The sequence below is a fragment of the Prionailurus bengalensis genome, chromosome X (assembly GCF_016509475.1).
Source record: "Prionailurus bengalensis isolate Pbe53 chromosome X, Fcat_Pben_1.1_paternal_pri, whole genome shotgun sequence".
NCBI classification, from domain to species: Eukaryota; Metazoa; Chordata; class Mammalia; order Carnivora; family Felidae; genus Prionailurus; species Prionailurus bengalensis.
The window spans coordinates 89,625,697-89,643,221 of record NC_057361.1 but is presented as its reverse complement, the minus strand read 5'-3'; the positions used below and the strand labels follow the sequence as shown (position 1 = coordinate 89,643,221).

The 17,525-nt window shown below is 34.6% G+C and overlaps 1 protein-coding gene across 5 annotated transcripts in view; it reads right to left on the bottom strand.

The window, feature by feature from the left end:
- The window catches only part of COL4A5 (collagen type IV alpha 5 chain), a 236,518-nt gene that overhangs the window by 29,544 nt on the left and 189,449 nt on the right, over positions 1-17,525 (bottom strand). For all 5 annotated transcript variants that reach the window (XM_043570931.1, XM_043570929.1, XM_043570928.1 and 2 more), the window contains exons 35-37: positions 16,896-16,985; positions 16,337-16,476; positions 1,576-1,702 (exon numbers count right to left, since the gene is read on the bottom strand). In XM_043570931.1, coding sequence (XP_043426866.1) covers positions 1,576-1,702; positions 16,337-16,476; positions 16,896-16,985 — 357 coding nt within the window. The remainder of the gene's footprint in view (positions 1-1,575; positions 1,703-16,336; positions 16,477-16,895; positions 16,986-17,525) is intronic.

Genomic DNA, 17,525 nt, shown 5'->3' with positions numbered 1-17,525 from the left:
AAAGGTGTTTAACATTGTCATTCATTTAAAAACTGTAAATGAAAACTTCAATGAGACGCTTCTTTTTGTATGTTAGCTAACTTGACGATAAATTATATTAAAATAAATAAATACATTTGAACATCTAATGTTGAAAAAAAGACTCCCTATGTACTCACCAGAATAGCTAAAATTAAAAGACTGACAATACCAAATGAGGTGAGGACATGGACAACTGGATATTTGACAACACAAAGTACTAACCACAATATAAGCACGACAAGCCACTAGAAGCCACCCAGGAGCATTTCAAATGTTGCAGGTTGGACTATAATTTATAAAACCACTTTGGACAACTGGCTAAAAGCTAAAACTTCCTTCCTAGTAGCAGGAAAACTATTAAAGCTAAATGTCTACCTACTCTATGATTCAGTAATTCTATTAAGTTACTAAGAGAAATGAGTATATATGTCCATGAAAAGGACACGTCAAAGAATGTTAATAGCATCTTTTTTTAATAGTCCCAAACTGGAAACAGCCTGAAAGTCCTTCAACAGGAGAATGGGTAATTGATTATTATGTATTTATTCAATGGAAGGTTACAGAGCAATTATAAAAAAACAAACTACTGACACATGCAACAAGATAAATGAATCTTACAGACATAAGTGGAAGAAGCCAGACACAAAAATATATACTGTATGATTCCATTTATATGAATTCCCCAAATAGGCCAGATTAATTGATGGTGATAGAAAGCATAGCAGTGGTTACCTTGGCAGGGGTGGTTTCACTGTGAAGAGGCATGGGTAAACTTTATGGGGTGCGGGAACTATTTTATATCTTGATATGTATGGTGGGTGTATACACACACACACACACACACACACACACACACCCCGGTGAAAACTCATCTATAGTCTTGCATATAGTCTTGTGTATTTTACTCTACGTTATACTTCAATAGAAGGTTAAGGAAAAGATAACCAAAGGCCCACTCCATCCATGCCACTGTGAAATCCAAAAGACAAACAAACGAACAAATTAAATACAAGCATAAACAGAGAAGACAGTATAACAATCTAGTTTAGGCTACCTACTTGACTATAGTGCTAAGTCCCTTTGCTTTCATGACTCAGTCGTTGTCATATAAATGAACTGAACAACTGTTCTACCACTGTGTTCCACCCAAGTATGTGGAACAAGTGTTCTACCACTGTGTGCCACCCAACTGTGTGCCTGAGTACAACTTTCTAAGAGAATCAGCAGCAGGCTAAGGTTTGATAGTGTACATTATCACCTACAAAAAGTCAGGCTTCTTAATTGACTTGTGGCTAACAGTCAAAGGTTGAAAAATGCTCTACCAAACAGTCTCTCTGCTCACAGGATATTGTCCTACTGAGTTGGTAATACTCATTCTCATTTTATACAGAAATAAATTTGGGCAAAGAGAAGATAAAGAGCTAGTTCAAGATTATGTTGCTAGTCAGTATCTGATTGGGAAATAGAAATCTGTCAAATAAGAAGTTGCTCTGCAACACAGGTTATACTAGATAAGGAAGGATATAAGGAAGCATTCAAGAAAAGGTATATTACCAGGGAATCCAGGAAGGCCTGGATGTCCTTTTGCTCCAGGGGTCCCTGGTAATCCAGGCAAACCAGTATCTCCCATAGAACCTTTGATTCCCGGGTTTCCTGGATATCCAGGCAGACCAGGTTCACCCTAAAGCCATGAATAAGAAGATAAAACTGAGTCTCTACATGACTTAGATTGTATAACAACATAACATTATTTATAGAGCTTTTATTATATGTCAGTCACTCTGCTAAGTGCTTTACAGAAAGTGCTTTCTTTAGTCACTTGTAGAAATTTAACTTGAAAATGCTTTGTTTAATCATCACAACAGATCTTTGAGTTAGGCTTTATCATCTCCATTTATAAATGAGAAAACTGAATCTTGGAGAACTCAAGTGCCTAATGTCTCTAGCAAGTGGCAGAATTAGAATTTGAGCCAAGGTCTGTTAGAACCCAGAGATCATGCTATTTCCACAATATGTAGATGTATTTTCTCATTAATCCCTAACAATCCTATAAGAAATACACTATTATTATCTCATTTTACAGAGTTGCAACTAATAAGTTATGGAATCTGCATTTGGATCCAGATAGTCTCATTTGAACCTTTGATCATTATCCCTACTATGCTAAAATGGAATTCACTGCTTACAATAAGCATGTCAAACAGTGGTTACAAGTAGGTTCTACTGCAAAAAGTAAACTTAGTCCACACATACATACGTCTATCAAATCTTCAGTGAACATCTGAAATCTCATATATTCCATGAAGCTTTCCAGAACAAAGAAAGCTCATGCTAAGAATGTATGGCAGGTTCTTATTCTGTCAAATCAATAATGGCTTCACATATGCATGTCTTGACTCTTCAACAACACTGAACATTTCTCTGTGGTTAAAGACAACTCATATGTAACCATTTTTGGTTAGTGAACTTTTGCACTATGTTTCCTTCTAATAGAGTCTAAGAATTCATATCCACTTTCACAATTAAAACAAGTTTTTCCCAATAACAATGAGAACATGCTATAACTAAGTCTACCAGTGTCCACTGCTCTGCTTATGAATATCATGACCTCTCCAACAAAGTGTCAGTGTTCAACATCATCTACTGAATACCTCCTTCTCCATTTAGTGCTTATGCTTGTCTAGGTGACTAAGACCATCTATTTGTGACTCAAATGATTCTGCATTATGGTAAAAGCTTTTTCAACTAATTCCTTTTCTCCTTACAACCCCACTAGGCTGGAAATATATGTATTTTGGTCTGAACTTCTATAAATCAAACATCTGGCACATTTTTGCACACATAATACTATACAATTAAATTTTGGATTGAACTGGTTCCATCTTAGGTATTTACACAGAAAAACTTTGAATAAACTACCATAATTCTTCTTACTATTCATGAACCAATGACATTTATATATCAAAATAAAAAGCAGGAAGAATATTCCAATTATTTGCTAATGGCAAACCTGAAAGGCAGTACATGAGCACTTGATGATTTATGATAAAGTATGTGAAATTCTACAATCTATAATTTCAACCAGCACTTGGTTCCCCCCTACAATTCTTTTCACCACTCTATGACCCTACTTTAAATTCTAAAAGGAAAGTAAATGTTTTACCAGGGCTTTTGAAAAGGACTAAAAGTTGCTAGTTTAAGTTTTATCTAAATTTTTATTATTCACAAACTTGCAGAGAAAACAATGAGCTTCAAAACTGTTTTTGTATTCAAAAACATACTGGACAAAAATCCTGTAAATCACTCTGAGAAGAGAAGATTTTATTACAAAACAGAAGCAAGACATGACTCGAATAGACTTAAACCACAATTATTTACATTGCTTCAAATGTCATTCCTTGATATACTTCTTTTTCATTTAGACAAAATTGACATATAACCTTATATTAGTTTCAGGTGTACAACACAATTTGATATTTGTATATATTGTGAAATGATCACCATAATAAGTCTAGTTAACATCAATCACCATAGTTACAAATTTTTTTGTTCTTGGGATAAAAACCTTTAAAGTTTACTCTCTTAGCAACTTTCAATATACGACACACTATTAACTATAGTCACTGTGTTGTACGTTATAAGTTTGTACTTTTTAACCTCTTTCATGCATTTTACCCACTCTCCAATGCTCCATCCCCATCTCTGGCAACCACAACTTTGTTCTCTGTATTTATTAGCTCATTTTGAAAAAAAAAATGTCTATTTTTAGATTCCACGTACAAGTTAAATCATAGGGTATTTGTCTTTCTCTAACTTATTTCACTTAGCATAGTGGCCTCAAGGTCTATCCATGTTGTCACAAATGGCAGGACTTCATTCTTTTATATGGTTCAATAATATCCCATTGTATATATATATCCCATATTTTCTTTAGTCATTTAATCCCATATTTTCTTTATCCATTCATATACCAATGGACACTTGATTTGCTTCCACATCTTGGCTATTGTAAATAATGCTGCCACGAAGAGAGGGATGCATATATCTTTTCAAATTAGTGTTTTCATTTTCTTAGATAAATACCCATGGTACTTCTATTTATATTTTTTTGAGGAACCTCCATACTGTTTTTCATAGTGGCTGCACCAATTTACATTCTCACCAACAGTGCACAAGGATTCCCTTTTCCCCCCATCTTGCCAACACTTGCTGAAATGTGTCTTTTTGATAGTAGCCATTTTACCAGGTGTGAAGTGATATCTCATTTTATTTATTTATTTATTTATTTATTTATTTATTTAGAGGTAGGGGGAAGAGCAGAGAGAGAGGAGAGAGAGAATCCCAAACAGGCTCTGTGCTGTCAGCACCAGCCTGACCCAGTCCAGTGCTGGATCTTAAGAACCTAATCGTGAGATCATGACCTCAGTCGAAATCAAGAGTTGGATGCTTAACAGACTAAGTCACCCAGGTGCCCTCATGGTGGTTTTGATTTGCATTTCCCTGATTATTAGTGATTTAAGTACCTTTTCACGTACCTGTTGGTCATTAGTATGCCTTCTTTGGAAAAATGTCTATTCAGTTGCTCTGGTAATTTTTAGTTGTATTCTTTGTTTCATTTTTAGTATCGATTGTATGAGTTCTTTGCACAGTTTGGATATTAACTCCTTATCGATATATGACTTGCAAATATTTTCTACCATTCAGTAGGTTGCCTTTTCACTTGATGATTTCCTTTGCTGTGCAGATCAGTTTGATGTAGTCCCACCTGTTTATTATGCTTTTGTTGCCTTTGCTTTTCAAAACACAAGAAAAACATCACCAAGATGAAGGTCAAGGAACTTACCTGTTTTCTTCTAGTTTTATGGTTTCAAGTTTTACATTTAAATCTTTAACCCATTTTCAGTTAATTTTTGTTTATGGTATAAGGTAGTAGTCTAGTTTCATTCTTTTGCCTGTGGCTGTAGGTTTTCCCAACACCATTTATTAAAATTACTGTTTTCCACATTGTATAATCTTGCTTCATCATAAATTAATTGACTATATTTGTGTGGGTTTATTTCTGGGTTCTCTATCCTATTCCACTGACCTATGTTTGTTTTTATGCCAATACCATATTGTTTGGATTACTACAGCTTTGTAATATAGTTTGAAATCAGAGAGTGTGATACTTCCAGCTTTGTTCTTTGTCAAGACTGCTTTGGCTATTCAAAATCTTTTGTGGTTCTATACAAATTTTAAGATTGTTTATTTCTTTGAAAATGCCATTGGGATTTTGAAAAGGATTGCAATGAATCTATATATTGCTTTGGGTAATATGAAAATTTTAACAATATTAATTATTCCAATCCATGAGCATAGAATATCTTCATATTTGTGTCTTCAATCTTTCGTCAATGTCATCATTTTCACAGTGTAGGTTTTTCATCTCCTTGGTTAAATTTACTCCTAAGTATTTTATTCTTTTTAATGCAATTCTAAAGGAAGTGTTTCCTTAATTTCTCTTTCTGGTAGTTTGTTGTTAGTATATAGAAATACAACAGATTTTTGAATGCTGATTATGTACTCAGTGACTTTCCTGAATTTTTTAAATAGCTCTAACATTTTTTGTTGGAGACTTTAGGGTCTTTTATAAATATAAGTATAATGTATAAATATACATACATATGTATACATATATTTGTCTGCAAATAGTGACAGCTTTTACTCCTTCTTTTCCAATGTGGATATCTTTCATTGCTTTTTCTTGCTTTCTTGCTCTAGCTAGGATTTCCAATGCTATGTTAAATAAAAGGGGCAAAAATGAGCATCCTTGTTTTGTTTCTAATCTTAGAGGAGAAACTTTCAACTTTTCACCATTGAGTATGATGGTAGCTGTGGGCTTCTAATATATGACCCATATTATGTTGAGGTAAATTCCTCTGTACCCACTTTGTTGAGTTTTTATCATAAACGGATGTTAAATTTTGTCAAATATCTTTCCTACATCTATTGAGATGATCATATGATTTTCATCCTTTATTTTGTTAATGTGATGTATCATATTGATCGATTTGTAGATGTAAACCATTCATGCATCTCTGGAATAAGTTTCACTTGAGCATGGTATATGGTCCTTTTAATTGCTGTTGTATTGTTTCATTTACTTTGTTAATATTTTGTTGAAGACTTTTGCATCTGTTTATTAGGTATACAGGCCTGTAATTTTTTTTGCTTTTTTTTTTTGTGGTGTCCTTATCTGGTTTAGGTATCAGTGTAATGCTCATAAAATGACTTCAAAAGTGTTCTCTCTTCTTCAATTTTTTGGAAAATTTTGAGAAGGATATGTATTAAATGTTCTTTAAGTTTTTGGTAGAATTCATCCGTGAAGATGTCTAGCTCTGGACTTTACTGGGAGGTTTTCTTTTTTTCCTTCTTTTTTGATTACTGATTCAATCTCTTTACTAGTAATTGGTTTATTCAGATTTTCTAATATTTCTTGATTCAGTCTGGGGACGCTGTATATTTCTAGGAATTTATTCATTGCTTCTAGGCTCTCCAATTTGTTGACATATAATTGTTCATAATAATATTTTATGATCTTTTGTATTTCTGTGGTATCAGTTGTAAATCCTTCTTTCATTTCTGATTTTATTTATTTAATTTACTTATTTGAGCCCTCTCTTGGCGAGTCTAGCTAAAGGTTTGTCAATTTTGCTTATCTTTTCAAGGAACCAGGTCTTAGTTTCACTGATCTTTTTTATGTCTTTTTAGTCTCTATTTTATTTATTTGTACTTTGACGCTTTAAATTTCCTTCCTTCTAACTTTGAACTGCATTTGTTTTTCTTCTTCTAGTTCCTTTAGGTATAAATTTAGTTTGAGATTTTTCTTGTTTCTTGAGGTAGGCCTGTATCACTATGAACTTTCCGTTTAGAACAGCTTTTCCTTCACATCATATATTCTGGTAAGCTGTATTTCCATTTTCACTTTTCTCAAGGTGTTCTTTAATTTCTCCTTTGATTTCTTCATTGGCCCACTGGTTGTTCAGTAGCATGTTGTTTAATCTCCGCTTATTTGTGTTTTTTTTTTCATTTTTTTGTTGTAATTGATTTCAGTTTCATGCCACTATGTGGCATTCAGAAAAGATGCTTGATACGATTTTTATCTTCTTAAACTTACTGAGACTTGTTTCATAGCCCAACATATGAACTACCTTGGAGAATGTTCCATGTGCATTTGGGAAGAATGTGTATTCTGTTGCTTTGGGATGGAAAGTTCTATATATATTAAGTTCATTTGGTGTAATTTAAGGTAGATGTTTCCTTATTGATTTTCTGTCTGGATAAACTATCTATTGATGCAAGTGCTATATTGAAGTCCCATACTATTATTATATTGCTGTCAATTTCTCCCTTTGGGTTTGTGAATACTTGCTTTATTTATTTAGGTGCCACTATGTTGGGTGCATAAATATTTACAAATATTATACCCTCTTGTTAGAGTGGTCACTTTATCGTTATGTAATGCCCCTGTCTTTTAATACTATCTTTCTTTTAAAGTCTATTTTCTGTGGTATAAGTATAGCTACCCTAGCTTTCTTTTGGCTTCCATTTATGTGGAGTATCTTTTTTCCAACCCTTTACTTTCCGTCTCTGTGTGTCCTTACACATGAAGTGAATTTCCTATAGGCAGCATGTAACTGGGTTTGTTTATTTATTTATTTATAAAAGTTTATTTATTTATTATTTGAGAGAGAAAGCAAGAGTGAGTACAAGCAGGGGAGAGGTAGAGAGAGGTGATTAAGAATCCTAAGCAAGCTCTGCACTGTTAGCACAGAGCCTGACATGGGGCTCAATCTTATGAACCACAAGATCATGACCTGATCTGAAATCAAGAATCAGACACCTAATGAACTGAGCCACTCAGGAACCATAACTAGGTCTTTTTAAAAATCATCACACAATGTCTTTTGATTGAAGAATTTAGTCGATTTATACTTAAAGTAATTATTGATAGGTATGCACCTATTGACATTTTGTTAACTGTTTTCTGGCTGTTTTGTAGTTCCTCTCTGTTCCTTCTTTTGCTCTCTTCTGTTGTGGTTTGATGACTTTCTTTAGTGTTATTATTATATCGCTTTCTAATTATCTTTTGTTTTTCTATTATAGGTTTTTGCTTTGTGATTACCATGAGGTGCACCTATAACAACCTAGATATACTAAAATCTATTTTAAGTTGACAGCAACTTCAGTTTGAACACAATTCAAAACTACATTTTTACTCCCCACTGATTTTATGTTTTTGATATCACATTTTACATCTTCTCATTTTGTGCATCCTTTAACTGATTATTGTACAGTTATTTTTACTACTTTTGTCTTTTAACTTTCATACCAGATATGTAAGTAATTAACCCACTGCCTTTACTATGTATTTATTTTCACCTTTGAGATTTATACAGTCACATGTTTTCTTGTCACTAATTAATGCACTTTCTTTTCAGCTTAAAGATGTACCTATTTAATATCTCCTATAAGTCAGTTTAGTGGTAATGAACTCTTTTAGCTTTTGATTGTCTGGAAAAGTCTTTATCTCCCCCTCAACTCTGAATGATAAGTTGGCTGGGGAGGGTATTCTTTTTTGGAAGTTTCTTCTTTTCAGGATTTTGAATTGTTCCATCCTCTTCTCTCCTACAAAACTTCTGCTGAAAAATCTGCTTATAGTCTTATTGGGGTTCCTTTGTACATAGCAGGGGTTTTCCCTTTGCTGCTTTTAAGATTCTCTCTTTAACTTTTGACAATTTTATTATAATGTGTCTTAGTGTTGATCTTTTTGGGTTCATCTTATTTGGGCCTCTGTGGGTTTTCTTGATCTGAATGTTCCCTTCCTCAGATTAGGGAGGTTTTAGGTATTATTTCTTTAAACAAATTTCCTTCTCCTTTCTCTCTCTCTTCTTCTAGGACCCCTATAATTCAAATGTTATTGAGATTTATGTTGTTTCATAATTCCCTTAAGCCATCTTTACTTTTCAGTATATTTTTTTTCCTTTTTTGATGTTCTGTTTGGGTGAGTTCCACTGCCCTGTCTTCTAGATGACTTTATTGTGCTTCATGTAGTCTGCTCTTCCACCCCTCCTGTATGTATATTTTTCAATTCCGTTATTGTATTCTTCAGCAAAACAGCTACTTCTCCTGGTCTTGAAGGAGTAGCCTTGTGTAAAAGATTCAATTTATTGGTCAACCTTAGCCCTTGTTCTTTGTTGTCTCTCAAACCTTTGTAACTATCTAAGCAGCCAAATTTACTCTTGACATGTACTGGCTGCTGATGGTGTGCCAAGACCTCTCAGTGTTCTAAAGGGAGGAATCTCAAGTAAGCACCTAGTTTCAGGCTGATTGGAAGCCATATCCTCAGGCAGAAGCTTTAAAAGTACGCAAATATATACAGTCCTGTGATATCACAATAGTAAACCCTGCTGGCCTGCAGACCAGGTGGAACTGGAGGTGTTGCAAAAATCAGGGCTTTAGGCAGATGTATCAGTTCCTTTCTGGGAGGTACCAGCAAACTGTAGCAAGGCTGAGGAAGAATGCAAAGATGGTATCCTCCAGCCTACATTCCCTGAGAGCACACTTGTAGCCTCCAGATGTATGACAAACTTTTTTTTTTAACATTTATTTTATTTTTGAGAGAGAGAGAGAGAGGCGGCAGAGGAGGGCAGAGAGAGAGAGGGAGATACAGAATCTGAAGCAGGCTCCAGGCTCTGAGCTGTCAGCACAGAGCCTGACGTGGGGCTTGAACTCACGAACTGCGAGATCATGACCTGAGCTGAAGTCAGACGCCTAACTGACTGAGCCACCCAGGTGCCCCCACGTGTATGGCAAACTTTAAGTCTGCCCCTCAGGCTGAAGCTCCAAGGCAAGTCCCTTTTCACAGACAGACTGGGGGTTTGGTTTAGTCTGCTGTCTGTGTAGGCCCCTGGTGATGGTAGCATGCCAAGAACTGTCTGTCTGATTATTAGTTTTGTGGGATTCAGGAATTCATGCCCCCTGGCCACCAGAGCCAAATGACTACGGAGTGACCCCAGTATGGACTGCGTGCACCTGCAGGTTTTTGTGGGGGCCACTGAAGAGCACAGAACTGGCGTGTCACTCTTGACTTTTGCAGGGATGAAGGAGAATCTAGGGCTGGTGCTTGCCAGCCATCTTTAGTGGGGTAATGGGAGAGTGCAAGGCTAGGTCACACTTGCCAGCACTATCAACGTAGAGGGAGAGTACAAAAATGGTGACTGCCAGCACTTCCAACCCTGGAGAGAGGTCCAACGTGCTCCTGCCCCTCTGGCAGATGTTTTAATACTAGCAAATGAATCTCCTTCACATTTAGTGTAGACATTTTTCAAACTGTTGCCTTTTCACTGGTTCCTAAGGTGAGTGAGTTTGCATGCAAGCTCTTTAAGAAAGGTGTTTCAGTTCCCGACAGCCCTTTGGATGTAAGCTCCTTTGATCTTCAAAGCCAGATGTTTTGCAGGATTGTCTCCCTGTTACAGGCCCCAGGGGTTAGCATTCTTGATGTGGGGCATGAATCCCTCATTTCTCAGGGATTAGCTCCAGATTTGTGGGATCCCTTCTGATTGTGGGTCATCATGGCAGGGGTAGGGTTTTGGATGAGTCAGTATCTGTGCCTCTGCTAACCACTATGTGGCCCTTTTACTATTTGTTGTGAAAAAAGCTGTTCAGTTAGTTTTCGGGTCTTTTTCAGAGGGAATTAAGTGTTCTCTATGTAGCTATAGATTTGTTTTGTCCATGAGAAGAGGTATGTTCAGGATCTTCTTATGCCTCCATCTTGTACTGCCCCACCACTATCCTTGTTTCTTAGCAACTCACTAATTATAGAATTCTTTCTTATGCTTGCCATCCCCCAATAATACTATTATGTCTCCTAAAATGTTAATTCTACTCTTTCTTTATAACATAGGCACTACTCACTTTGCACAATAGTATGGAACAACAAAAATGAAGATGCAAGCTGAAACCATGTAAAGAGGTCTTCATAATTAATGAGAAAAATATGATTGCTCCATGACCTTTAAAAACTTTTCTCACAACTTTAAAATCTCTCTTCATGTAAGTTATACATGTAAAGAGAAAAGTCATATATTGCTAAGTTTTCTTTCACAAACTTCCTTGTCTACACCTCTAAAGTCTCTAACCTCTAAAGTCTAAAATCTGTCAATGGTGTCAGTGTCAACATTCCAGTGTTGCCATTTTCCATTTTTTTTTTGCTACACTTTCATTTCTGTTGGTTAATTTTTCCCTTTGAGTATCCATATTTTTAAAATTTCACATTGGTTTATCAATGAGAGGCAAAAAGGCAACACAACTACATGCTTTGCTACCAGGGCATTAAGAGAATATCAGATTCACAGTGATTAATGACTGATTCAATTTGAAAGAAGTGAAATAATTGTTCACTGATCATGATACATAACTGTTATTTATATAGTGATTTATAGATTGATGGATTGAAAAGCTAACATACCATGGTAGCTTGAGTTTGAACCATGTTGTTGTGGACTCATGTCATTTAAATAAATTGTGGCAACAAATTTTGTGCATATCAGAACTGTGCGAAGGACTGCCTGCATCTAGTAGAAATAAGCTATAAAATCTTATTTTTCAGTGTGTCACCATTATATGATAAAATAACAACAGGCTACTTCAAATACATGATTTCTTTGTTTTATCAGCTCTGCAAGTATCCAAATTTAGTTTAGAATTTGCTTGAAGGCTGCATAGAGAAAGAAACTAAAAGTTAGCCTCTTGCTTGAAGAGTTGAATATACTATGGACATTTGCCAACTGAAACATGTTTTTCTGCTGATATTCATTATAATTTCTGAGACAAGTTATGGTAATTTGATTTCATTATATAAATGTTAACATTTGCTCAGCCCAGCAAAAAATATATAGGAAAACATTTAGAAAAAAATTTAAATGGAATTTCAAATCAATGAGTAAAGAATGGAGACTTTACTCCAAACAAATGGAGTTGGGTTATCTGGATATCTAATTTGGAAAAAAATGAAGCTACTTCTCACCTCATACAACATATGGAAAAAGCCAATGGATTAAAGATATAAATATAAAGAACAAAATCATGCAGTATAGAAGAAAGACATAGGTCTATTTTTATAATATTAGGATATAGGAGTTTTTATAACAATTAGAAGATTATGCTTCTGATCTTTCCCACTAAATCTCTTTCCCCACATCTCTCCTGTCTCAGTATGTAGCAACTCCATTGTTCCAGTACCTTAGGAAAAAAACTTTAGAGTCATCCATGATATCTCTCCTCCCATATTCCATAAGCAAATCTTTCTGGCTTGCCCTGGATCCAAACCATCAAGATATCAGGTCTGTATTATTTAAATAGTGTTATAACTGGTCTGTTTTCATCCGTATTCCTCTGTGATCTGGTTCCAAAATAGGAGCTATGATATATTTTTAAATTTAAGTACAATCATGTTACTCCTTCCAGTCACTCCCCATTTCATTCAGTAGTAAAATCCTTTACTATGATCCACAAGGGCTCTAGATAATCTATCTCCCATTACCCACCTAATCTCATCACCTACTTAGTTTCACCTCATTCACTCTGCTTAATCCACTCTAGTCACGTTTATGTACCTCAGACATGTCAGGTACGCTCCCACCTCAGGGTCTTCGAATGACTCATTCCCTCACTGCATGTCACTTGATCAACTGTTATTAGAGCAGTTTTCCCTTACTACTCTATTTCAAAATGTAACAATTCTCAGCAATTCTTATACCCAAGCCTCACTTAACTTTTGCCATACCTTCTAACACACTCATTTGTTTATTGAATAACTCATTTGTTTATTGAATAGATGTCAGCTCCATGCAGGCAGTGAGTTTGGTTCATTCATTTTCTATCTCCAGCACCTAAAACAGTACCTGGCACCTCATATACACTCAATAGGTATTTTTTGAATGAATGAACCAATAAATGAGTATAACATTTGCCTATGTAAAAATTTTAAACTCTACATGATAAATGAACAGTAAACAAGGTTATAAGACAAACAAATGACTGGGAGAAAATATTTGCAACACATATAATAGACAATGGATGCATCGTTATAAAGTACTTGTAGAAATCAATAGGAAATATACAACCAAATCCCTTCCCAAAAATGATGAAAGAACATGAATAGACAATTTGTAGAGGAGATATAAGCATAAGAAATCTCATTTCTAATTAGGAAAATTCAAATTTCAACAATGATACTCCACTTTTCACCTTTTAAACTAACAAAATTAGAATGACTGATAGTACCCAATATTTGTAAAATGAAGAGAAAATAGAAAATTTCTTACACTGATCAAGACAGTATAAAGCAGTAGTGATATTTAAGAAAAAATTAGTCAGTAACTATCAACATTACAAAGGCATATATATATGATGAGTTCCCACAACTCTACTTAGAATTTATTCTGTGGTAATATTTACCAAATAATCTTAAGATATGTATGTGAGACATGGGTAAGAATCTTCAGAGCAACATATGTTTCTAATCATGAATATATAGAAACAATTCAGTATTCATAATAGGTTAAACTATTTATGGTTAACCCACACGCATAATATTATATAATTATGAAAAATAATGAGGCATTTATTTATGGGCTAAAAAAGACAGTTTGCTAAAATTTACTAAGTTATGATAGCTAGGTCCAGAGCAGATATATAGTATGAATTTTTTTTGGTGTAAATAAAAATATAAGATACCTGTATTTGAAAGATGCAGCATCATTTCATGAATCAGTAACTGAGGAAAAATGCTTCCAATTATAATTGTAAGATGCTTTCCATTGTAAGATGCACCTCAATATCAGAGATTTTGAATATAAAAAATAGAGTCTTAAATTGATAAAATACTGGGGCGCCTGGGTGGCTCTGTCGGTTGAGCATACAACTTGGGCTCAGGTCATGATCTCACAGTCCGTGAGTTTGAGCCCTGCATCAGGCTCTGTGCTGACAGCTCGGAGCCTGGAGCCTGCTTCGGATTCTGTGTCTCCTGCTCTCTCTGCCCCTCCCCCACTCACACTGTCTGTCTCTCTCTCTTCCCAAAATAAATAAACATTAAAAATATTAAAAAATAAAATAAAATAAAATTGATGAAATACCTATCATACATACATGCTTACATGTGCATAAAATGTCTTTTCTGGGGGCACCTGGGTGGCTCAGTTGGTTGAGTGTCTGACTTTGGCTCAGGTCATGATCTTGCAGTTAGTGAGTTAAAGCCGCATGTTGAGCTCTGTGCTGACAGCTCAGAAGCTGGAGCCTGTTTCAGAATCTGTGCCTCCCTCTCTCTCTGGCCCTCTGCTGCTCACTCTCTGCCTCTCTCTCTCTCTCTCTCTCTCTCAAAAATAAATAGACATTAAAAAGAATTTTAAAAAGTCTTTTGTGAACAACTATTAAAAATAGTAAGAACTATGAATTTGAGGTATGTATATGTGTGGGAAAAGGACTTCTTGTTTCACATTGTTTCATACTGCTTGATTTTTAAAATCAAGTTTATTGGTTACTATTAATATAAAACTTTATAAGACAAAAATCTAGATGTACTTATGTTTTGATCTAGACACTTTCAGGAATCTATACAGTATAACTAATTATACATATGTCCACAGATATGTCTAAGAATATTCATTATGATATTATTTGCAACAACAGAATATCATGCAAATATTAAAAATAATGTACAATGACAACGAAAATTGTCTAATATATATTTAAAAAGAAAGATTAAAAGATATAAATGATAAAGCAAATATAGGATAGCATGTATTCTATAATTCTACACACATACAATATATGTAGAAAAAACAAAACAAAATTTTGTATACATACATAAAAAATGTATAGCAAGGGATTCAAATTTATACACTAACTATTATCAGTGGATTTCTATAGGGAAGGGAATGGAATAAAGAATATATGTTATGAAGGAGATTTTCACTTTTACCCTTGACCTGTCTGTATTATTATTACTTTTTTAATGTTGTCATGTATTGCAGGTAAAATTTAAATACAACAGAAAAATTCAGAATCCTTTCAGTAGACTTTATACTGGTAATCTATAGTTAATATGCAGAGATTTTTCTTGATTATCTCTTACAATAAGTTGATTGACTACACAAACTAAAATCTTTTTGTATACTGTTAAAAAGAAATGATCAAATTCCACATGAGTAAAATCATTGAACAACAACAAAAAAAGAGACAAAGCAAGAAACAGACTTTTAAATATAAAGATCAACCAGATGTTTACCATAAAGGATGTGTGTGGGGATGGGTTAAATAGGTGACAGAGATTAAGGACGGCATTTGTGATGAGCATGGGGTGTTGTATGGAAGTGTTGAATCACTACACTGTACACCTGAAACCAATATAACATTGTATGTAATCATACTGGAATTAAAATTAAAAATAAGAAAATTTTTTTTAAAAATTAAAAAATAAAAAGGACAGCTTAAAAGGAAAAAAAACATTATTCAGTAAATTCATATCTCAGTGGGAATTTTCATTAATTCCATGCAAGTTTAGTAACACCATTCTTTTTCTAATACTTCCTAGCTTTGTAGTCTGACTGAATGATTAAACAATATTATAACACAAACAATTGACTAGGAGAAAACATCTGTAACATATATAATAGACAATGTATGCATCTCTCCTGGCTAAAAAGTACTTCCCCAAATGAGTAGGACCTATCACCTTTTTACATGGAATTAAGCAGTTATCAAATATTTGCTGAGTCCAATGATTCTAAAACACATCCTAAATTTGATTGGTGGAGAAACACTACCAAAGTTTTCACACTGACTATAGGCACAGAGGGGCATGTAAAACTGTTTTAAGAGAACTACCTCTGATATGCAGTTAGGAATACTACAGCACTTTCATTAATTGCATAAGTTACTTTGTTTATATAAGTCTCTTCATATTACTTTATAATAATATTAGGATACAGATCAACAATTCTGTCACTAAAAAGGAAAAAATACGCCTTTGGTTTACTGAAATATACTCAGAGATTAAGATAGAGGGAAAACAAAGAAATCAGAATGTCTCCCCCTCTTTTTGGATTGGCTACAAACCCTACAAGTATCTCCTTACAATATAAGAGAAAACAGAAGGAATGAATTTCTAGAATATACCATGTCATTCTATAGTTTGTTTAATGAAGAATTAGGAATGAGCACAGTATTTTAAAAAAACCACATCTGCTCAGGCATATGCATGGAGTAGAATTACCTTTGGGCCAGGAAGACCTGGAAGACCAATGCCTGAAATACCAGGATCACCTTTTTCTCCTTTCTGTCCAGGTAATCCTGGGGAGCCAGGTTGTCCAGGAACTCCAGGAGGTCCAGGAGACCCTTTCACACCTTGAGGGCCTGTTGAACACATGTAACATGCATTTTTTTTACAAAATATTCTTTATTTATGGCATATCTATGATGCATATGACCAAGGGAAAAGATTTTTTAAAAAAGAACTCTGCAAATTCTGAGTTAAAAATAATCCTTTATAACTAGGATTATTTAAAAGCCTACTTTTCAAGGAAGTTTATGTGAAAAGGGTACAGCTAGAGAAAAGATACATGTTTGTCAATTGTTACTCTTAATGTTTCTAAAACTCTGTCCATTAATTCCCACTTCAAATATTTGTGTGATGGAAGAGCTCTATCCACGGATTACCTTAGTTATTGCCTCAGTTTGATTTTATCCACAACCAGACTCTATTTTGATAACAAATTTTCCAAAGCCATCTTCCATTGATGGGATTAAATATTTGGGAGATTGCCATCACTCACCTGGAAAACCCATATCACCAATGCTTCCTTTAAGTCCAGGAGGTCCTGTAAGTCCTGGCTTCCCAGGGAGACCAGGGTTACCTTTGGGACCTAGAAAAGTCAAATTGGTTAAATTAAGATAAGTCAGCAATATTGAAGTTGCCTGGTTTCTTGGAGTGGGATGTAATTATAATGCAAGCATGGGATTGGATGGATCAAATCTCAATACATGATTAAGTTCCACAGATCTAACTCAGCATAAAACAGGCAAGAGATACCTAGGAAATCTCCTTGGGAACATATTACAATATAATCATGGTGATAGAGGTCTCCTAATACAAATTAGTTTTAAAAATGCAAAAATTTTACCAGGTCATCTGGTGTCTTGCCCTAAAACATTTCCAATTGGAAACGAAGTTCTATTTGTTGTATGTGTGTAACTACCCTTACTGTATTTATCACAGATAAATCCAATATGAGTCTGCTTTTAAAAGATTCAGAAGTGACTTTCCCATGTAAGTCTGATATTATAAAACCGGCAAATGGAAAGTGGTATCCTGTTATGACATATTCCCAGTTCATAAGGCCAGGGATAGATGAAGATTGACGGAGAAGTACTATACTGTCACCTCCAAGAGTCCTGGCTGCTGT